This window comes from Alosa sapidissima, chromosome 21, assembly GCF_018492685.1.
Source record: "Alosa sapidissima isolate fAloSap1 chromosome 21, fAloSap1.pri, whole genome shotgun sequence".
Lineage (NCBI taxonomy): Eukaryota > Metazoa > Chordata > Actinopteri > Clupeiformes > Clupeidae > Alosa > Alosa sapidissima.
This window is the reverse complement of record NC_055977.1, coordinates 13784384-13807297: the sequence shown is the minus strand read 5'-3', so window position 1 is coordinate 13807297 and position 22914 is coordinate 13784384. Positions and strand designations below refer to the sequence as shown.

Below are 22914 nucleotides of genomic sequence, written 5' to 3'. Positions count from 1 at the left end.
GTCAAATTTCAACGTAATTAATGCACTTCACCCTCCCTGTGCTGCTCTATATCCTTCCGCGCATGCCAAAATCTTGCATATTTCTTCAAGAAAAGGCTATACATATTTGCTAAACATTTAACGTGCAAGATCTATTTTACAGATGACATGTTATAGAAGTTACAAATAACAGTGAACTAATGTACTCTGACATTACATTTTTGATCTATTTTCTTGATTGCGGCGGAATACGTGAACAGCATTCTTGGTATAAGAACTCCCCTGCAAGACGCCATTTTAAGATAGTTTACTGGGTGAGCTAACATTAGCGCTACCCTAGTACAGCGGTAACAGGAAAATCCGTTTGGGTCCAGACGGTTTACCTGTTCCGTTCTAACACGGGCGGAACTGATCAACTGTCGCTGACAAAAAGACGGCATTGATTTGAGAGTAAGTATGATATTTCGAGAATTGTAAGGATTCGGATAATTGTACGTTTATGCCTTCTGCATTTCGCAGATCCCTAGGAATAGTCACCGTGGAAATGGGGAAAGAGAGCTTCCTCTTTGATGGATTCTGGAACTCCTGACAAAACATTACAAGGAAATGGAATGTTGCCATCGGTGTAAAATTTGCCGCTAATGTTAATTGATACAATTCAGAATGTTGCATTTAAAGTATCAGTATCACAAAATACCTTGTTGCAAATATCGCCAGGTAGGCTAATCTAGTATTGCTTTACTAGCTAACGTTAGCTACTGCTACCTAGGATGGGTAGTGTTACCTGGCTGTTTTTCGCTAGGTTAATACACTGGCGTTAGCTATCGCTAATGTTACATAGAAACGACTTTCATTTTTCCATTCTTGCTGTTGTGGGTCAGTAAAACGATGGTCAAATATTGACGCATTCCTCTTCGTTGGCGTTTGGCTCGCTGAAATGGTAACATTTTGGTATAGAAAAATTGATAACTGATTAGACAGTTGCGGATTTAAAAGGTTATAGGATATGGAGCAAGATTGGTAAACATATGTTCTTTACCGCGTGTAATGTTAATGATAAAGTGATAAGGATGTGCATTGTGTTTGTCAGGTAACGTTAGCTCCCCCACTCTATCGTTAACTCACCTAGCTAGTAGAAGGACCTTGAGTAGTTAGCCATTGTTACTATTCGTGAACATGAATGACCGAAGTATTTGTTGTCGTTAGCTTTGATTGTGTTCCGTAAAAAAGTTTAAGTTGACCTCAGTTGGTAGGTAGCCTACACTAGGTAAGGTTAACTTACTGTTCGAATACCTGCAACAACGTGTTTTAACCTAAGCGTTCGCAATCCTAGTTGTGTTGACCACGATGGCATAAGTGTTACATTTTAACGTTTGTGGTATTTAGTTTTGTCCGTTTTTTACAGTTGTGAATTAGGCTACTTTGTCGAACTGTTTGTTCTCTCTGCTCCCGGCCAAACTGAAGGTAACGTTATCAGTGTTGTTTATCAGCCAGCCATGCCTGTTTGGGCCTAACTTAAGTTATTAACGTTTTTTGTTGGTTAACTTTGGTAGATTGGGTTGCCAGCTGCGTACCAGCATGTCTATCTTCTAAAGATGAAAACGAATATCTAGTGTACAGTATAGGCTACACTACCATTTCTGTAAAGCAACTAGTTGGATAGGAGTTGGCAAGGCTGTGGGTTTAAAAGTCTTGGCTGTATTATTCCATCGTTCTGTACTTTTTTTATAAGACTATGTAGAGTGTTAAACATGTTTTTGAGATACAATTGTAAGTCTACAGCCTAAACAACAGCTCTTTGAAACCATAAAGGCTGGCTGGCTTAAACGGTCCTGTCCGGGTTCCTAAACCGAGGGCCCCAACCATCCACATTCCTCAGTTGTGTGGCCTGCATTCTCATAGGCAGTCGAGGAGGAGCTCCCATTGCTTCGCTATGCTAGACTGCACACATTGGACGCGATTAGAGCTGGGTACAGTGTAGAGTGGGGAGGGGTACTTTAGCTTGTGGAGAATTGCTTTGATCTTCAGCGGTGTAGCTCAGGCTAGCAGCTCGCCGCTCCACATCTGTCCAGATGTTGTGAATTATCGGTAGTGGCTCCAAGTCAGAGAAAGGAAATGAAGTCTAGGGGCTGAGCTTGATGTTTTGTGTGTGTGCTAAATGATATACGAACTCACTTCAAGGGCGATTTAGGGGTTTTCCTTCAGTTGTTAAGGCTTGCTCAGGCACGAATTGCACGTAAATGAGGACGTGTTAGGCTTAGCCTTGATTGTATGTTTATGAAAACTGGGGTTTAAAGTGTTCATTGAGTCAAGTTTTAAGCTAGGTGTTTATTCAGGCAGAGGGATAGGCCTGAGTGATGCTCAAAGATATTGTTAAAGAAGTTGATGCGAGTGCCTGACCAGTGCTATATACAGGCACAAATTAACTTCTGGGGTTTTGATTCACATCAAATCAAAATGGGTCAAGAAGGACATACTAATTTAAACCCTCATTCAATTGTTTCACTAACATCGGACCTTGTGAGGCTCATACACATTTCACCCTTCAGCTTTAGTGGAGCAGTCTTTAAAAAAAAAATAGATATGAGACTGTTACAGGTCAAGATAAACAGTAACAACCACAACTTAATTCAGCTTTTACATAATCAACTGTTATGTTGCTTACAAATATGAACTTTGAAAAAAGCTGAACACAGTTGGGGTGATGTTGTATTCACTCACTGACTAACGTTGCTGGTATGCATAGAATAACAAGCACATTGTTGCATGTCCTTGGTTTATTACAAACTGGGACATTTATCACTTCCAAAGTTCTCGTTTAGCTTTGTTGTAGGCAGATGGGAAGAAACTGTCACCTGAGAGATTGAATAAGGTAGGGCCTTATGAGATGCCTATGATACAAGGTACTAGGGGTGTTACTGTTCACAAAAATCCTGATTTGGTACGTACCTTGGTGTCAGCACAATAAGCCTCTTAAGTACTGCTAGCCTAACATTCACTGACTGATATAGCTGATGCTCAACACCTATAAGCAGGAAAGTAATTTGAAAAGGTGTCAAATGTGTTTTTGGCCGTTAATTAACTAAACTGACATTTGGTCCGCTGCTTAATTTGTTTGTGGGAAGTTAAATTTGAAACATGGTTCACACACAAAAAAAGCCTACTGTAGATTAAAGTTTAAGACTACATACTTTCAGTACACATCTGTATTGAGCCTAATGTCCTGTGCCTATACGGTTTGGTATGAATGTGTGCCTTTACAACCCTACAAGGTACAAACAACCTTCTACTGTATCTGTGGTAGACTAGATGTAGCAGTGTCATGTCCCTTTTCCTAATAATCAAACGGTCAAATGTGAATTGCTCAGCAGTGCCAATGTGCATATGGCTCCTGTCTACAGAAGTGATTGCAAAATGTGCACATTGTCTTTGGGTTTTTCCACAAATGTGACTGGCTCTTGGTTTGTGAACTAGTATAATTGTACGTACCTGTTGGCAGGGGGGAAAAAACTTGTTAACAGCAGTGTGCAGTATCCCAGCAATTCAACACCAACAGAGTCACTTGGCAGGCAGGAAGTGGTGTTAAACTGGCTAATATGGCTGACTGGAGTGTGAAAAGCAAACCCTCTCTTTTCTGTTATGCAGGTGTGAACACTCAGCCAACTGAGTGACTCGCAAGGGGAAGATGGCCACCCAAGGTGAGTGTCGGCAACTTCCTGGGTCTTTAAATGTTTTAAAAACCCACTTGCATGGACAAGGCGACGTTAAGGGGTGTGTGCACAGTGTGCATGTCCTCAAGGACAACCTTTCATGCTCGCACAGACCTGTGTGCGTGTTAACTGTGTGTGCATGGAAGTTTAAAAGTACTGGCTCATCCATTTATGCTACTTTGTATTTAGCAGATGCTTTTATACAAAGCATCCGACTGTACAGGTGCACCTTTTCATTAGTGTGTTTTGCTCCCCCGGTTTCATTTACGTCAGGCTTGAGTGAATCATAACTGATTAGATTGCTATTATCAACAGTGTTTTATACAGTCATCACCGATTAGGTAGAAGCATAAACAGTTGTGAATGAGACACAAAGTTATAGATCGATTAGGATTAGGAAGTCTTTTTCTGTAGATTCCAAACGTTGAGTGATTGAGCTTGTCTACTGAGACATGTCGACAACATTTACAAACGGATAGAAGCGTGCACAAAGTTTTTGTGCATGCATTTTTTTTTTTTCTTCTGTCGGTAGTGATTGGTGTGGGTAGTGATGCATACCTTACATATACAGTGATTGTATGCACACAGAATATGCAAGATGTCACAGGGTTTGAGGATGGTACAGTCCAGAGAGAAACGGTATCATGGGACTACAAGTGAAAATTAGCAATTGTTGCTATAACCTGGCCAAACGCGTATTCTCTTGTATCACAAGATTAATGTTTATTTGTACATCGTCCCTGTTTTAAATAAATACATTTCAAATCTCCAATTTGACCTAACTGGAGATGAATGCTGAAGACCAAAGCAATACTGTGGTGCTGTGTAATCTTCAGACTGATTCATGTTTCTTCCACATGACTTGGACATGTGTTTCCGTTTTAATTCTTTTTGGAACAAGTCAGTTATTTGGGTCAACAGCAGCACAGCACAGCCGAAATGAAATTAATTTGAGTGGGTAATCCTAGGCCAAGCCTCTTATCTCTGACGGAATTGACTGGAAGGTGATGGAATTTTGGAGTCAAAATGGCACATTTGCCTCCTGCTGAAAGACCTCACATGAGTCTAAGTAAAAATAAAAGCCCAGGTGTTGTCCCTTGACGCCAGAAACAAATACACAGGTGTTGCCTTTGTAGACCAGAAAACTAGATCAGTTCACTTTTGACTTTTCAACTAAAAGTAGGAGCTCAGAACCTCTTTATTCTATTAAATACGTGTTGGGTATGCATGTCTGCTTCTGGCTCTTCTGGCCCCCACCTCTTGACTTTTGTCTGTCTCCCACTGTATCTGTCTCTGCACATGTGTGTCTGCATGCATATCTATCCGTGTTCATCACGTGTGTGTCCCTCTGTCTCGCCAGCTGATCTGATGGAGCTGGACATGGCGATGGAGCCTGACGCCAAGGCTGCTGTGAGCCAGTGGCAGCAGCAGTCCTACCTGGACTCAGGCATCCACTCCGGGGCCACCACCACCGCGCCCTCCCTCAGCGGCAAGCCCAACCCTGAGGACGACCTGGACCCACAGCTCTACGAGTGGGACATGGGCTTCAACCAGCCCTACACCCCTGAGCAGGTCTCAGGTAAGACACACACACACACACACACACACACACACACACACACACAGGAATTGGGGGAGAAGGCAAGACTTATCATATGCTTGTTTAATCATGTAGGTTGGAAATTATGTGCATTTTTGCAAAGTCCATTTAAATGTGTTATTCAAGTTAAGTAGAATTCACACATTTAATCCACATCACTATGTACTGTAAAAGAAGCTGTGTGTGTAAACTGATTTCCCTTTGAATGTGCCCATAGATATGGATGGGCAGTATGCCATGACGCGTGCCCAGCGCGTGCGCGCGGCCATGTTCCCCGAGACTCTGGAGGAGGGCCTGCAGATCCCATCGGCCCAGTTCGACTCTGCCCACCCCACCAACGTGCAGCAGCTGGCCGAGCCATCCCAGATGCTCAAGCACGCTGTGGTCAACCTCATCAACTACCAGGATGATGCGGAACTGGCCACCAGAGCCATCCCCGAGCTCACCAAACTACTCAACGATGAGGACCAGGTCAGATGCGTGCACGTACATATTTAGTTAAATACTATATGTATTTAATATGCAGTTAAATAAGTCACTAAAGGGAACTTACTATATAAAACTTGTGTCTTAAGAACATCATAAGGTCTCCCAGGTACAGACTAATAATTCAAATCAGACTGAACAAATTCAGACCTAACAAATCAAATCCGTTTGTATCAGATGGCAAAAATGGTTGATTTAATACATTTATGCTCCCTCCTTTGCTCGCCATTGTTATGTCTAGTTGTGGGATTACGCTTTACTAATCCTGGTAACTTCCTCTCTTGACCTGGGCGCCTCTGCAGGTGGTGGTGAACAAAGCGGCGGTGATGGTGCATCAGCTTTCTAAGAAGGAGGCGTCGCGGCACGCCATCATGCGCTCGCCGCAGATGGTGTCGGCGGTGGTACGCACCATGCAGAACACGAGCGACGTGGAGACGGCCCGCTGCACGGCCGGCACGCTGCACAACCTCTCGCACCACCGCGAGGGCCTGCTCGCCATCTTCAAGTCCGGAGGCATCCCCGCTCTCGTCAAGATGCTGGGGTAAGAAAGCACACACACACACCCACCCAGGAAGACGAACCACTGCTTGGGTATTACTTAAGCCCTGTGTGCACAGGGAGTCAAATCCAATCACAACCAGTCAATGAAACCTATTGGTTTCGTGTGTTGCATCTGGAAGGGCGGGGTTGGTTATTCCAAATATGTGTTATTGAAAAACCTGGCTTAGTTAATTCGGTAGAGAGAGAGCTAAACCTAAGGCTGTGCAATTATTGGAAATTTGATTTATGTATAAAGTATCTCAATAATGGAGCAGCCTTAGTTAAATCCTCCTTATTAGAAGGTTCAGATGGCTTCAGAGTTTATAAACCGTGTGTGTGTAGGTCTCCCGTGGACTCTGTGCTCTTCTACGCAATCACCACGCTGCACAACCTGCTGCTGCACCAGGAGGGGGCCAAGATGGCCGTGCGTCTGGCCGGGGGCCTGCAGAAAATGGTGGCCCTGCTCAGCAAGACCAACGTCAAGTTCCTCGCCATCACCACCGACTGCCTGCAGATTCTAGCGTACGGCAACCAGGAGAGCAAGGTAATGCTCATAGAACTGTTCCGCTTGTCTACCAGTCTTGTCAAAGCAGTGGCCTTGTTGAAATTGCTCAGACATTGCATTAATACTTGCAAGTAAACTGGAAAAGGTGCCCACGGCCAAGTGCCCTAGTTTGCAAGCTTAAAGAAGTTGATAAATGAAATCGCTTAGACTCAAACACACACACACGCACATACACTTCATGTTAAATATGTAGGTAGTCATGTTTTACTGGGAGAGGTATAAATGGTTATAAATTGTTCTTCAGCTGATCATCCTGGCCAGTGGCGGCCCCCAGGCCCTGGTGAACATCATGCGGACCTACACCTACGAGAAGCTCCTTTGGACCACCAGTCGTGTGCTCAAAGTGCTCTCCGTCTGCTCCAGCAACAAACCTGCCATCGTGGAGGCAGGCAAGTCCTCACACGCCTGTGTGTGTGTGTGTGTCTGTGTACCTGCGTGCCCGCGTGTGTTTGTGTACACACTGACTCACTCAATGACTCAACTGGCTGAGGCCTCATGTGAAACTGGCATTTGTGTCTTTGCGTGAGAACGGGGAGAACAAGGAAGCCTTTTTTCCTTTTTTTTCCCCTCCTCTGTTGTCAGAGTTGACTTCAGTTTGGCCAAGGCATGAATGTGCTAGAGTAATCAGAATAAAGAAAGAAAAAAAAACATTTCAGCAGGGTTCATTTCAAAGTTTAGTGAGAAGGCCAGAAAAGCGTCATGCCTTAAGCAAGAATGACACAACTAACCCTACTTGTAAGCTATAAAGTTTGGTTGATTTACTTTCCACTCTGGTTGCACAAGCTAGAAAGTGTCTCACATTACAGTTACTGTTTGTTATTTGTAGGTGCTAAAAAGTAACCAAATTAGTTTGCTGTTTTGTTTGGACATGGATGGGGGAGGGTAAAGGGTTTGTTTATTTCTTTGTGTGCGTGTGGGCGTGCACATTTGTTGTAATTTGAACAACATTGTTTTAAAAATGTATAAATAAGTGAAGTCTAGTCTGGTGTTTGTTGACCGTGTGTGGTGTTTGTTTATGACTGTTTCAGGAGGTATGCAGGCCCTGGGGCTCCATCTCACTGACCCAAGCCAGCGCCTGGTGCAGAACTGCCTTTGGACCCTCAGAAATCTGTCTGACGCCGCCACCAAACAGGTTTGTACACCCACACACACACACACACACACACACACACACACTCTCCGACCTGTGTAAATTAGCAACTTCTAACTCCTACACGCACAAGCGCACACACACCAGAGGTTGCGTTCGTCTTTTTCATTCTTCGTCATTTTGACGCAGGTTTGTAAAAATTCCGTCACTAGCTATTTTTGCTTGTCGTTTTAATTTTAATGTCAGTTTGGCGTGACATCATACTGTGACATCTCCTTGATCAGAGTAGAGACGGGATGAATCCCCTGGTTTTAGAATACTGTTGAAGCAAGTTGCTGATTTCAAGTGGGCTAGTTGCATCTTTGGTCAGAACTAAACTAAACTAAAACATTTTTCTAATCTGTAAAAATGACGGACCGCCTTTACATATCCGTCATGGTTTAAAAATGTCCGTCAATGATGGAAAATATTCAGTTAATGCAACCTCTGACACACACACTCTCTATCCCTTCCAGATTTGGCAGTAGGTTTGGGAAAGTTTCAGCCTTGGTTATTTAAGGATCTCACACACTTACCGATACTGATAGGAATGGTATGCGTTTAGTTGTAGGGTTCTAAAGTGTGTGTGTGGGCGGTGTGTGTGCGCTTGCAGGAGGGCATGGAGGGGCTTCTGGGAACTCTCGTGCAGCTGCTGGGCTCTGATGACATCAACGTGGTGACGTGTGCCGCTGGCATCCTGTCCAACCTCACCTGCAACAACTACAAGAACAAGATGATGGTCTGCCAGGTAGATGACACACTGTTTGGCTTCTGCCATGGATGCACTTGGAATAGCTTTGCATTTGGTTAACATGCATTAAACATTGGGTTCATATGAATACCTCTTAAATCCAACTGCATAATTTAATATAGCTACAAGGGCTTTGGCTGAAGATATGTGGTCTTGTTTTTATATAAAAATGGCTTTTCTTGGCAAATTGGAGTACCTTGAACAAAATCACCTAAAATTCTTTTCCAGTTAAAAAGATGAAAATGTAAGAAGTTGTAGTCAAAAAATTCTGTAGTTAAAAACTGGTAAATACCAGCTAACAAACACTTCAACAATTCTATTCAAATAATTCAATTCAAACAATTCTAACTTATTTTTGTTTTGCCAGGTCGGCGGTATCGAGGCGCTGGTGAGGACTGTCCTGCGTGCTGGAGATCGTGAGGACATCACGGAGCCCGCCGTGTGCGCCCTGCGTCACCTCACCTCTCGTCACCAGGATGCTGAGATGGCCCAGAATGCTGTGCGGTTGCACTACGGCCTGCCCGTGGTGGTCAAACTCCTTCACCCACCTTCACACTGGCCACTTATCAAGGTACGAGCACATAAAAGAATATAGCACACACATGTAGAGTTCTCCAGCAGTGGCAGTACTTAAAGTGGCAGCACGTTATTGTTTACAAACCACATGACTTGTTTAAAATTTAACGCTGCTTAGTTTTGTTTTAAAAATGCCTCTTCAGCGATTGGATCACCAGTAGCCAGGCGAGGCATATTGCCACTTCCTTGTATATATGATTCATCTTGATATTTTAATCCACTTGCAACACAAACTGGGTGTTGGCCAAATCTTAAACTGAGACCCCAAACAGTGCTTTCACACACTTCTATTCAGTGCTGCTATGATTCACTCTACCAACATTAACTTTGCACTGAAACTTGAGTCATAAAACCGTACAATTCAGTGTCTCAAGGACATAAAACATGGATTGTCTTCTAAATGTCAAAGGGAGTGAGTTTGGAAGGAGATAAGAGTAATTGGGCATGGGGGGGGGGGGGGGTTGTACTGTGGCCATTTCTGGTTTGGTAAAACTCTGTGAAAACAAATGCATGGACAGTTGGACACCTATGATGTGAATTAGAAAATGGCACCAAATACTCAGCCATTTAGCTGGGTCCTATTTCCATAAGCCAGCTGATAGTTTGATAGTTTCTCAATCCAGCTGACGTCAACTTCAGACCGTAGCGCTTTTGCCGTTTTTATCTAGTTCATCATAAGAGTTGTACGACCTCTTCAATGGACAAATACAACCACATGGTTTTGTTTTCACTGAGTGCAGCCCATAGCCGGCGCTTTAGGTCGAGGAAATGTGCTACATGCTTTTGTCCTTCATACTGCACCTGAGCCCTAGTGGTGAGCCCTCAGAGTTCTAGCCACCTTATCTTTCCTCCGTGTAATGTGCCGGAGCAGAAAAAGACACGGTTACTTGACTGTTACTATGCAGACTGGGTCTTGTGAACATAAAAGCTATAAATCTTTAATTCCCTTCACCCTCTTTATTGATGTTAAAAATGTGTTGGTGTATTCAGAAGAGCTCCCCCTGCCTGACACATGGGAGAATTGCTATTTAAAGGGAACTGGCAGTGCCTGTGCGAAAAACTGGAACAGATGCTGCTGATGCTAACTGGCAACTCTGTAGGCACTTTTTTTTTTTGTCCCTGGTGACACCTGTGTGTGTGTGTGTGTGTGTGTGTGTTCCCCCTCCTGTGTGCAGGCCACAGTGGGTTTGATCCGTAACCTGGCGCTGTGCCCGGCCAACCATGCCCCGCTGCGTGAGCAGGGAGCCATTCCGCGCCTGGTGCAGCTGCTGGTCAGGGCACACCAGGACACCCAGAGGCGCACCTCCATGGGCGGCACCCAGCAGCAGTTTGTGGTACGTAAGAGTGTGTGTGTGATTATTTGTCCAGGTTGAGGTGAGACCTGTCTGTTCTAAAGTTATGGATTTGTTTCCCCAAAGTAAATCACCAGGAATGGGGAAAGTGTGTTTTTTTTGTAATTGTCATGCATGTGCAGAGTTGTATGTTCTTGGTTAGCTTTGATGGTGACTGCTACATCTAAGATGGAGGTTGAAATATCAGGCTTGCATGAGAAGAGCCTTTAGGAACCATAAGGAAGGATGTTTAGAAGCCTGAATTAATGTGTGTGTGTGTGTGTGTGTGCGCGCGCATGCTTGTCCTTACAGGAGGGTGTACGTATGGAGGAGATTGTTGAAGGCTGCACTGGAGCTCTGCACATTCTGGCCAGGGATGTACACAACAGAATAGTCATCAGAGGACTCAACACCATTCCACTCTTCGTACAGGTAATGCACTAACCCACTCCTGCACACACACCCTCTTCATCTGCAACTGAATCCTTCTCATGACATGCATACAAACTGACTGTTGCCCAACAGAAAAGGCTGCTCCTCTCTCGTAAGATGGGTTTCTTGTGGCACTGACTTTTTAGAAACATTATTTCTGTGTAAATGGTGGAAGAATATTGAATGGCCTCCTATTTAACAGATACGTACACGTAAACGTACATTTTCATACAAATTCAATGTTAAAATTGTTTTATTCCCTCTGTGAGGAGAACCCCTGTCCACCCCCCCCCCCCCCCCCCCCCCCAATTCCCTTCACTGTGTGTTGTATGTATTTGTACAGTAGTTCTGTTTCTAAAGCTGGTTCTGCCTTGCCTCGCCCCCAGCTGCTGTACTCCCCCATTGAGAACATCCAGCGCGTGGCGGCCGGTGTGCTGTGTGAGCTGGCCCAGGACAAGGAGGCGGCCGAGGCCATCGAGGCTGAGGGAGCCACCGCACCCCTCACAGAGCTACTGCACTCCAGGAACGAGGGCGTCGGTACGGACACACACACACACACACACACACACACACACACTTCGACAGAGGTTTTGGTTTTGTGACCTCTTTTGTCTCCATGATGTTAAGGAAATTGCAGAGCCCTACATTCTTCCGTTTTGTCCCCTTGAAGATGCTACCCATGTAACATTCTGGAGTTGCACGCTGGAATGTAATACTTCACTTGGCCCAAATGTTATACAAGTTTGTTGCATGTGCTGTGCTAAGGCTAACTCGATCAGACATCCAAAGCAAGTAATTCAGGGAGGTCATTTGATAAGCTCTGGAATTTAGTCAGTTTAGACTGAGTGGAAGCTCTGGACTAAAGCAACCCTTTTGTTGGGTCATGTACCAGCTGTGCGTTTGTGTTGTATCGATTGGTTATGGGTTCATCTCGCATTACATCAGGGCAGTGTTTGAAAGGTCAGGCTACCCAACTCGAAAAAACTTTTTTTTTTTTTTTTGTGTGTTGCAGCCACCTATGCGGCTGCTGTGCTGTTCCGCATGTCCGAGGATAAGCCCCAGGACTACAAGAAGCGTCTCTCTGTGGAGCTCACCAGCTCCCTCTTCAGGACGGAGCCCATGACCTGGAACGAGGTAATGTCCCAGCTGTGGAATGCAGCCTACGGGCTGTGTTTGTGTTTGTTTATCCTTGATGGGTGTTATTGCATGAGAGGGCTGCTTTGGACTACTAGTCAATCATGAATATTTTTTGAATGCTCCATGGTTCAAATCCGGTTAGTGGAAGAGGGAGGTGTTGCCATTGCATGTGAAACATCAAAGCAGGAAAGTGAAGGCAAAATTGATGCTGCTTAATGACCTGAGAAGGGAGGTTGGGCAGCTTGCTGTTTGTTTTTTAAAGTCATTGATCTCGCTGAGAGGGAAGAAATAATGCCAGTGTTCAGCTTTGTTAGTCAAAACAGATGAGTGATTTGAGAGTTGCACATTTTGTGATTCAACCTCACAGAAATGAAGAATGAATGTTTTGTTGGTCCAGTTGATGCATCTAGAAGCCTGTCTACTGTGCAGATGAATGTAGATCAATGCAGTTAGTTTGTATCTTCTGTTGGTTTCAAGTGCCCATGAAGCACAGTTCACCCTCCTCCAGACCCTCCAATGCAATCAGCCTACTACATAATGAGGCTTATTAGGAAAACGGAAGCTGGACAAAAGCATGCAGCTTTTCTAGTATAATTTAGTATAATATGTTGGTATTATATTTTTGTTTTGTTTTTAAGTATATTCAATTTTAAATGTGTGTTTTCTAACTTAACACTTAAAGTTTATATTAATTTAAAATTGTAGAATACAATGAACCAAACATCGGTTTGTTATTACCATTTCGGTTTAGTGTACAGCTGTGAGGGCCTGTGTTTGACCGTGTGTCTGTGACTCTCTCCCCCAGACCGGTGACATGGCTCTGGAGATGGGTGCTCAAGGAGATCCCCTGGCCTACAGACCAGATGGTAAGAAGCACGCTCGCTCAGGCCAGAGGTCTATGAAGGAACAGTCTTATTAAGAGGCAGTGTTGCATTGTGTTATATTTGTTATTTATTAGACGTTTCAGTTTGCCATGTTTATAGGCCATCATATTAATTGGTGCCTGTCATTTTTCATGACAGTTGTGTTGCCATGATACAATATGTATTGAGAGTTATTACAACAGTATTCTCGACACTTCCGATTTGGAACAGCTCAGTGAAAACGGACACATGGCTCACCGTGTGTGTGTTCTCCCCCTCAGACCCCAGTTTCCGTGGTTACGCAGGCTACGGCCAGGACGGCCTGGGCATGGACTCCATGCTGGAGCATGAGATGGGCGGCCCCCACTCGGGCGACTACCCCGTAGACGGCCTGCCTGACCTCAGCCACAACCCAGAGCTCATGGACGGCCTGCCGCCCCCAGACTCCAACCAGCTGGCGTGGTTCGACACTGACCTTTAGATGCCTCCTGGGCAGGAGTCACTCAGGTAGGTGTGTGGAAGCTATCGTTGACAGGAAGCTATTGATCATGGTGTTACCATTTAATCACTAGGGGGATTTTGGGGACAAAGGGTGTGGTAATATTTCTGTAGATTTGGGACAACCATTTGTAACCAAATCTTTATAGTTGGTTACTTTGTCAGTGTTGCTGTGTATGACGTCACTTATTTGTATCTTGTCTCTTTTTGTTTCTGTCTCTTTGGTCTCTGTCTCTGTCTGTCTCTCTCTCTCTCTCTCTCTCTCTCTCCTCTCTCTCTCTCTCCTCTCTCTCTCTCTCTCTCTCTCTCTCTCTCTCTCTCTCTCTCTCTCTCTCTCTCTCTCTCTCTCTCTCTTCTCTCTCTCTCTCTCTCTCTCCTCTCTCTCTCTCTCTCTCTCTCTCTGTGTCTCTGTGTCTCTGTCTCTCTGTAGCTGGATAATCCGAGTGAGTCTGCGGTGTGCTTTGATGAGTTTGATGTTCCGTATAGTCGATGATGGTTAGATGAGGGGAGGATGGTGGATCAGAAAGTGCCTGACACATATTGTACTCGACGCGTCCAGAGGACGGTTGCTACTGGACAAACCAGAAGAAGAATACTATCGCTTTTGTCCTGGCAAAGAGAGAAGTGAGAAGAAAAGGATTTTTGGAGCGGTTACCAAATGGATGAGCGCCAACAGATGGATTTAAAAGATGGATTTATAAACATTTTAATCTTGCCTGATCTTTATTATTTTTATGTTTTACATTTCTTTTCCTTTCTTTTTTTAACACCTTTTTAATGACAAACCCAAGATGACTCTCCTAGTCTACCCTTTTACTGCACCCTTTCATTTCACGTATAATTTTTGTATTTCTTTTATTTTTCTTGTTTCTCTTCCAATCAAGTTATCTGACTACTTGCTTTTTCTTACTCTTATCACGTAACAGTATAGAACACTAACATCAGTTTCCTGTATGCTGACTTTAAAAAATGTGTAATTACGTGTAGCTTTTTATAAACATGCAATAAGTGTAGAGAATGTTGAAGTCATTCTGCTTATTACTATCGGATTCAGTTAGAGGCAGGCAAGTCTCACATCACCATTAAGTCTACGGGGCTTTGGGTTAGGAGGGGTAGGTACATGTATGGGTATAGAAGGGGAAAGCTATTCTTTTATATTCAATGAGGTAGACTATCTACTGATGCAACGTTGTTGTAGCCTGTTCAACGTTACCGTGTCAACAGTGGTTCCAGTGACACGGCATAACAATAAAAACATACTTTTATTCCAGATTTCATTGCTGTCTCTGCCTCCATTTATTTATCTTTCTTACGCTGACTAAAGTGTAATCTGTGAGGAATTCTGTTTCTTTTGGTTGTAGTGACCACAGCCCCAATGTTTCACAAATCTTTGTATTTAAAAAAAAAAAAAAAAAAAAAAATTGTCAACATCTTTTGTGTATATTAGTTTTGTCTGAAGCTAGACATTGCATTGACTTGATCAAAAGAAAACTGAGTTGCTATGGTGCTTGCTTGTATTTATTTGCTCAGTTGGTTGCTTGTTTTCTTAACTCAATCATAGCGACTGAGTGAGACCAGCCACTCATAAATTTGAAGCCAAACCATCATTTTGGATACATTTCAGGTTGAACTTCTACTGGTAAGTGCAATTGACTGCTGCGATGTACATTTAAAAAAGGAAATGCTAAAATAAACTCTCTACAAGAAAATTCCATAAAGGGCACTACTATTACAAAACACTACTGTTAACTAATTGTTCCAAGTGAATTGAATCTTTATGTTAGAAAATGATATTAGTGTATAGGAATGGTAGAGGAAGTTAAAAGCAGAACCAAGGTGAAGCTTCAGTTCTCAGTGAACATTCTGTAAGTTAGTGCTAAGTGATTATTAAATGGAATGAAAGTGGAAACTAGTGGCATCACTCCGGAAATGGTATCTGGGACTTGGGGCAACTGTTCTATTCCACGTTCTCTCACCATTGAGCTGTTAATCTTTCCCACATGAATATTTATGTTGTATGTGGGTCATATATTTTTTTTGACCTCCACCCCCCACTTAACTGACCTATTTATGCAGAGGTCCATTTGAGCGTGTGGGTTGTTAAGGGGTCCTTTTTAAAAGTCACTTCCCCTTAGAAAGGGGAGAATTGGTCTCTTGGATGCTTTTAATACATTATCTTAAAACGATGAAACGTTGAATTCAGATATCAGAGAAGGTAGGCTACTGTATTTCTGCTGTACCACTGATACCATATTGCCCTTAACATTAAACCTCTGGGCTTCCGTACAACTATAACGAAATATGAAAAAGACACGAGCTTTACGCAACGGAGGCTAGATTTGCTCTCGCGCGACGTCACAGGTCAGTGCGGTATTTGTTCTTAAAAGCGCCGAGAGATGGATAGACTGATATAACCGTACAAGCAGACTGGAACACAACCCCAATGGATAAAATACGGCAACATAGTCTCGGTCCTGGGACGTTGTAACATTGTCCGCTGCAGTGCAGTGTCACGGCTAGGTAAAGCGCGAGGAGGTGCGAGATCCCTGTTACTCAAGGCATCTCTGGAAAGGACATCCGCGCAGCGCAAGGCACTTAAAGGTCTTAAAGGACGTCTGGTCTCGGCACATCACCTACACGTCCTTTCTCTTTTAACATCAGACAAGAGGATCACCGCAGAATCCCACGGCTCCCGTGAAAAACAGCAGCCTGCTGCCCTTATTCTGAGTAAGCAAGCATTCAGTGTGAGGTTGCCAAGTTGCCTCTCATCAGCACCATGTCTGAGTGTTAATGGCAGTGTGATGATACACAGTGACTAATTTAGTATGCTTAGTATGCATAATAGTAGTCTATGCTAGTGTATAACACACATGTATTCTGCTTTTGGATTATGTGGACTGTTATTGATTCCTTTTACAGACATTTTGTTCATTGAGGATGGCTAGCCTTCATCCTGTTCGTGAAACGTCATCAACACGCATCCCTATAGTCACACCCATGCTGATCGAAGCGACACATATGATCGTATTTTTAATGTTATTTCAAGGAGATAAATGGCAAATGTGTAGGCCTATTAAACCTTCCTCTGTATTTTTTTTAGATCAAGCACTGTGGATGTGGATATAAGATGTCGTTTGTTCATGTGCGCGTGTGGATGCTTGAATCAGTGTCTGTACAAAATCTGACCCACACTGACCTTATTGATCATTCAGTTTATTTATTTTGGTTTGTGGTTGTTTTATTAGCCTACGTTGTTAATTGCTGTGTGTGCAAACAAACAGATGGCGTGTGTTGTAATAATTTGGCTGGTTTCATCTGGAAGCATCATACCTCATACCTCAGAATTCAGAAATCACATGACATAACACAGCATAACCCTGGAGCTTTGCTCTCCATCTGTCTGACAGGCACGGATTGGTGTAGTTTTTGCTTCCATTAATCTCTACACTTTTGCTATGACTGAAGTACTGGATATTCAATTGTCAAAACAGATGTATATATGATGATGCAGAAATGTATTTCAGTATATCACTAGACTGATTACAGTAGCACTGTCCACAAGTAACAGGTATGAGACCATCAGGTGCACCTTGGAGGTTGTCACTGGTCAAGCTGTGGCAGTCAGTGATCTCTCTCTCTCTCTCTCTCTCTTTCTCTCTCTCTCTGACACACTCACACACACAAACACATATCTGTCTGTATACCCCCCCCCCCCCCCCCCCCCGTCTCTCAGACACACAGACGTACATCTCTGTGTCTCTCACTCTATCTTTCTCTCTCTCTCTCACACACACACACACACACACACACACTTCTAGGGTATGGTGTGAGAAGTGGCCAAGCTGGATACGCTTGGCTCTGAGCGCAGCACATCTTCTGTAGAACCCCTGCAGCTAGGCGCCATCCCCGAGGAACAGTATGTGAGCGAGGCAACGGAACCCCAGCCCACGCCGGAACAGGGCTACCGGGACGCTGGGACCATCACAGGTGGGTTTCTGTGTGTGTGTGTGTGTGTGTGTGTGTGTACAGATATTGGAGGTAGGTGTACTAACACACACACACACACTCTGCTCTCCACTTCTGTTTATGACACACACACACACACACACACACACTCTCACCTCTCTCTTCCTGTCTCTGACTCACACACCCACAAATACACACTCATTCCTGCTTCTGTTTGTGGCTATCTCTCTCTCTCTCTCTCTCTCTCTCTCTCAGATGTGTGTAACAGCACAGAGCTTGACGAGGTCGAAATCATCAGTCTTCTTGAGGAGCAGCTGCCCGTGTACCGCCTGCGCGCTGACACGGTCTACGGCTATGACCACGACGACTGGATCCACACTCCCATCATCTCACCACAGGCACACATCGAACTGACCGTCGAGCAAATTGAGGAGACCCTCAGCTACTTCTGTGAGTACCAGGAAACCTCCTACTTCATGAGGTTCACTGAGCCAGTCGTTTGTCTGCTGTTCTATGGAATTATGCTCTCTGCTTCATGGACACACGTTAAATATGTACTTGACCAAAAACAGGTTTAGAATCGTTTTAATTCTGTTCTGTTTGACTTCAGTAGTGTTTTAGTCGCGAGTGTTATAAGAATCGGTCTGAGAATACTGCCTACTCTCATGTGCCATCTGAATCATTTTGAATTTGTCAACTGCCTTGTGGAATGATGCTGTCTGCTCCATTGACACAAAGTGACATTTACTGAGCCCATTTAAAACCGATTTAATCTGTTTAATCTTTAAATCTGGTTTTCTGGTTTAATTAAGTTCATTTTGATTTTGTTAGAGGGCTTTAAAAAATGTCAGTGTGACTTGAGTTTCTGTCACAAGATGTACTATGTTTATAATAATAATGTATTTTATAAATAACACTGTAATGTGATACAATACAATATAACATTTAATGTAAGATAAAAATAAGGTTAGGTAGTGATATTTCATGTAGTATAGGCCTACAATAAATATATATGTAGGCTTGCAGACCAAGGCCAAATTGTAAGCTGTATCAAGAATGTGCAGACCTCATTGATGCTTGATCGATTGACCACGTGATGTGTGTGCTACCGCCTGAATGTGTGAATAATCGACCCTGTCACGCTCATGTTTTGTTAAAAGTGCCAGACTAAAGCTGACTCGGTTCTGACGAATGGGAATGGAAAAGATGGATTTATGAATTCCATCCGGCATGGATGGATGAATGGATGGATGGATGGATGGATGGATGGATGGATGGATGTGTCATGCTTGCCTCAAGTCATGTCAATAGCACTATGATTGAATGAAGCACTATGTGTGTGAAATGTTAAGCTCTACTAGCCTATGTCATGACATACAGCATGGTGTGTCACCATGTCACTATGTAACAACCACCATTAGAGTGAACAATCTTATTTTAGGAAGTCAAATACTTTGGGAAGCAACCAGGGATGTAGTGGTAAAATAAAAGGTGGGTAAACTATGGATTTTGTGATCTTGGTGAGGTGGACTGCGCCATGCAGCATCGGATTAAAAAAAAAAGGCATTCAGAACATGTTTGATGATGGTGGAGGTTATTGTCCAATGTTTATAACAATACCAGTGGTATTAAATGGTTCCTAGAGTGTTGATGAGTGCACATATTGTGAATGTGGATAATAGAGTGTGATTTGTGAATGTTAAAAGTTGCAATTGGTGACTAAACTCTTTTGAGAGATGGATAAACTCTAATAAGAGGTGGATAAACTGTGTTTACTTGTGTTCACTACATCCCTGGAAGCAACATGACAAGTGCACAGGAAATAGCCTCCTTAGCTGCTTGCAGACATAGGTGTAAGTCCGCATGTTCTGCGGATATCAAGCGGTTGGGTTGTATATCTGAACAACATAACCGGACATTTGGAACTCCGAACTTAGCCGGCTCTTACACTACTCCCTTCCTAGTGTTCTGGACGGACATTATGTGAATGAGCTCATGTCTGAATGAAGCGAAGAACATGCAGAGATTCTGTTCATGTGCGTGTTCAACCACGTTCAACCTGTTCAACCAGTTCAACCACGCGGAGATTCTGTTCATGTGCGTTGGTGTCGTTCACACATAATGTCCGCATGTAAGCATCAGGGGTCAGCATCAGCAATCACCCGAAGGGTCAGACATCCATTTGACAAAGAACCGCATATAGTGCAGAGGACATGTCTGAAAGCAGCTCATAAGAAGCGTGTGTGTGGGTTTTGGAGCTAGCCTCTGTTGCAAGCACACGTATGGGCTTTTGAGCTAGCCTCTGTACAAAGTATGTTTGGGTGGGTATGTTTTTATTGTAGCTCCTGTAGGAAGCATATGTATGGGTTTTTAAGTTAGCCTCTGTTTGAAGCACATATGAGGTTTTGGATGCACTGTCCCACTGTCCTTCATGAGGACCACAACTCTCCTGATTGGCTCTCTCATGTACTCTCTCTCTCTCTCTCTCTCTCTCTCTCTCTCTCACTCTCTCTCACTCTCTCTCTCTCTCTCTCTCTCTCTCTCTCACTCTCTCTGCCACTGGCACAGATCCTTCCTTGTTATTGCAACCTCGTCCTTCTCTCTCCCTCTCCTTTTCCCTCTCTCTGTCTCTTGAGAGATTGTGGATGTGTTTATGTGGTAGTGAGGCTGAGGATGCACAGACTGTTTAGGGTGGATTACTTCGAGTTGGACTGGTGCGCTGATGGCAGTGAACTCTCCGGTAAAGTCTATCACTCTTTTGCTTGTTTGCTGGTCTGGAGTTGTTTTTTTTTGTTTTTTTTTGTTTTTACACAAAATGCTCTTTCAATCGGCCCTGTGTCCTTTCATGCTGGATGCGATCTGACATGTTGTGCACTCAGTAGTCTCCATCATGTCAGGTTGTGTGTGTGTGTGAGTGTGTGTGTGTGTGTGTGTAGAACTAGAGTTTTCTCTATTTTCTCTCAAGCCTGTTGTATTTAGGCAAAGGACAGTGAATGCTTGTTGATTTATCTAATTGCTTCTCCATTCATATACATGCCTGTTTAGTATCGATCGTATTTTTGTGCTCTTATTTAGTGTATGCCAAGGCGTTTTTCAATTAAAATGTTCTCAGAAAGGTGTTATCTCTACCTGTTTGGTTAGAAAGGTGAATACTGTTGTTCACAGTATCCTTAAACATATTTGTAAATCAAAAAGAACATAACTATAATCAGACTTAAGGCTTGTATTTATCTCACATTTCTGTGTTTCTTTGAGAGAAAGAGAAATCAGAACAGAAAGAGTGTGTGTATATTTTCAGTGAGCTTTATGTGATTATACTGCGTCTTGTAATTAGTTCAGCATCTGTTTGAAGTAAAATACATAGATTTTAAATATTCCATGCAAAGTCTTTAATCTCTGTGAAGCAGAGTGGTTGATAAAAAATATTAGCAGTGTAGCTCTGTATTGAATTCTTTATTGATCTTGCATGCCTGTGCATGCCTGTGCGTGTGTACTGTATGTGGGTGTGTGAACTACCATTTAGGTTAGGGCCATGCAAAGCACTTCAGCATTACTGCTATTTTTGTCAGTACATGTGTACAGTCCATGTGTAGAGAAAAGTTTAATCTTTTGTTATGCAAGTACTATTTTAGTTGTTCAGTGGCGCAGAATGGGTCAGGAACCAAACAACCATTTGTGCCGTGGATGCTTTGGGATACTTGTTTGTGTGTCTATATGTGTTAAAGAGGAATATCAATTATTGTTAGTAGTTACTACAATAATACATGCACATTAAATAGATTAAATGAATTATTTACAACCATAAGATAGAGTATGTATTTATCCGGGTGTTAGTTAAAGAGGGGAATGTTTAATGGGTTTAATCCAAAAGACAATGGCGTTTACATTTTCAAAATGTATTTTGTCAAGATTTCAAAGTTAGGAAATATCTGTGAGGAACACCATTTTACTGCTTGTTTTCTATTTTATTATTTCTGTTTGGAAGATTATGGAATTAAAAACTACAAAAAAAATGAGAAGGAAGTAACATAAGCAAAGCAATCAATCCTTTAACGAGATCAGCCTTGCCATATACCCTCTTCCCTCTGTTTGTGTGTGTGTGTGCGTCTGTTTTCATGTTTTCTGTGTGTGCGTGTGCATGTGTGTGTGTGTGTGTGTGTGTGTGTGTGTGTGTGTGTGTGTGTGTGTGTGTGTTGATGGTAATGCATGTGAGTGTGTTTGTAACAAGGTGTTGAATAACAGCTGGATTACCAAGAGATTACAGGACAGCATCAAGCATCAGGCAGTCGGCAGCGGAGGGGAGAGGAGTGGAGAAGAGAGGAGAGGAGCATAGCCTAGCAGAGTTAGCCTGTAAAGCATGTTAGCTTGTAAAGCGCTTAACACAGATGATTAGTGGAAGTCCATCCTCTCTGAGACCACTGGCAAGCTCTCAGGCCCTGGTCATGTATGATCACAGGCACTGGGATGTGTGTGTGTGGGTGGTGGTGGTGGTGGTGGTGGTGGTGGGGGCAGGGGGTGTTGTGTGTATATGTGTGTGTGTGGGAGAGAGAGAGCAAGAGAGAAAGAGAGACAGCTAAAGTCAGATGCTGGGATGGGTAGACTGAAGACTGTGTTGAAAAGAGATGGAAACTAGAATAGGATAAGTGTGTGTGAGTGAGGGATGTGATGGCTTGCTGTTGTTTTGACCCCGGACACAGTGAAAGGCTCCATTGCTGGAGTGCTGTTACACAGATTTAAAGGGTTTTAACCCTTAAAGGAGTACCGTCACACCGGTGTGACGGGAATGTTGGGAAATGAACGTTCTAAAGAATATCTGGGTTCATTGAATTCAACATAGAATTTTAGAACCTTCAATTGTTGCGGAACTTAGAATGTTCAAAAACCTACACCTTTAAGGGTTTTAATGGAAAAAAGAGCCAGGAAACATGGCTGTGAGGTTAAAAGAACAGGGTTTGTTCAATGCTTTATCTCTGTCTGCTTCTTTCTCTCTTTCTCTCTCCCTCTATCCCCTCTCACTCTGTCTCTCCTACCCTCTGTATCACTCTGTTTTTCTTTCTCTCAACCTCTCTCACTCCCACTCTCTTTCTTTCACAGAGAAATGCTGTACAAACGTCATCACAGTGAGAACTGTAATTTACTTATCTTAATTGATCTCTCTCCCTCTCTCTCTCTCTCTCCACAGTGCTATGTGCTGACAGAGTTGGCCAGATGACTAAAACCTATAATGACATTGATGCTGTCACCCGACTACTTGAAGAGGTGAGAGGCGGGTAGATTATGAGATTATACTGTGACACAGAAATACACACCGTAGCTGCTGTAATAAACAGAAATCTCATGTTTGTGTTTGC

General features: G+C 43.3%; 2 protein-coding genes across 4 annotated transcripts in view; both read left to right on the top strand.

The window, feature by feature from the left end:
• The first annotated feature begins 270 nt into the window (after nt 1-270).
• On the top strand, nt 271-14874 carry LOC121695443 (catenin beta-1-like). 2 transcript variants are annotated; one of them, XM_042076295.1, is made up of 17 exons: nt 271-429; nt 3625-3677; nt 5050-5268; nt 5507-5760; nt 6078-6316; nt 6658-6859; nt 7125-7269; nt 7909-8012; nt 8623-8757; nt 9128-9331; nt 10512-10670; nt 10980-11099; nt 11486-11636; nt 12112-12233; nt 13042-13102; nt 13381-13606; nt 14028-14874. In XM_042076295.1, exons 2-16 carry the CDS (start codon nt 3665-3667, stop codon nt 13578-13580), a joined length of 2328 nt encoding a protein of 775 aa, XP_041932229.1. In that variant the 5' UTR covers nt 271-429; nt 3625-3664; the 3' UTR covers nt 13581-13606; nt 14028-14874. The 2 variants fall into 2 exon arrangements, with proteins under 2 accessions (XP_041932229.1, XP_041932230.1); XM_042076296.1 differs by having other exon boundaries at nt 13381-13610.
• A 2557-nt stretch (nt 14875-17431) lies between these two features.
• The window catches only part of trak1b (trafficking protein, kinesin binding 1b), an 18091-nt gene continuing 12608 nt past the window's right edge, over nt 17432-22914 (top strand). The window contains exons 1-3 of one of the 2 annotated variants that reach the window (XM_042076287.1): nt 17432-17584; nt 17819-18013; nt 22746-22822. In XM_042076287.1, the coding sequence (XP_041932221.1) occupies nt 22772-22822 (51 nt within the window). In that variant the 5' untranslated portion in view covers nt 17432-17584; nt 17819-18013; nt 22746-22771. Of the gene's footprint in view, nt 17585-17818; nt 18014-20218; nt 20304-22745; nt 22823-22914 lie in introns of those variants that run through there. The other variant, XM_042076285.1, reaches the window with a different exon arrangement.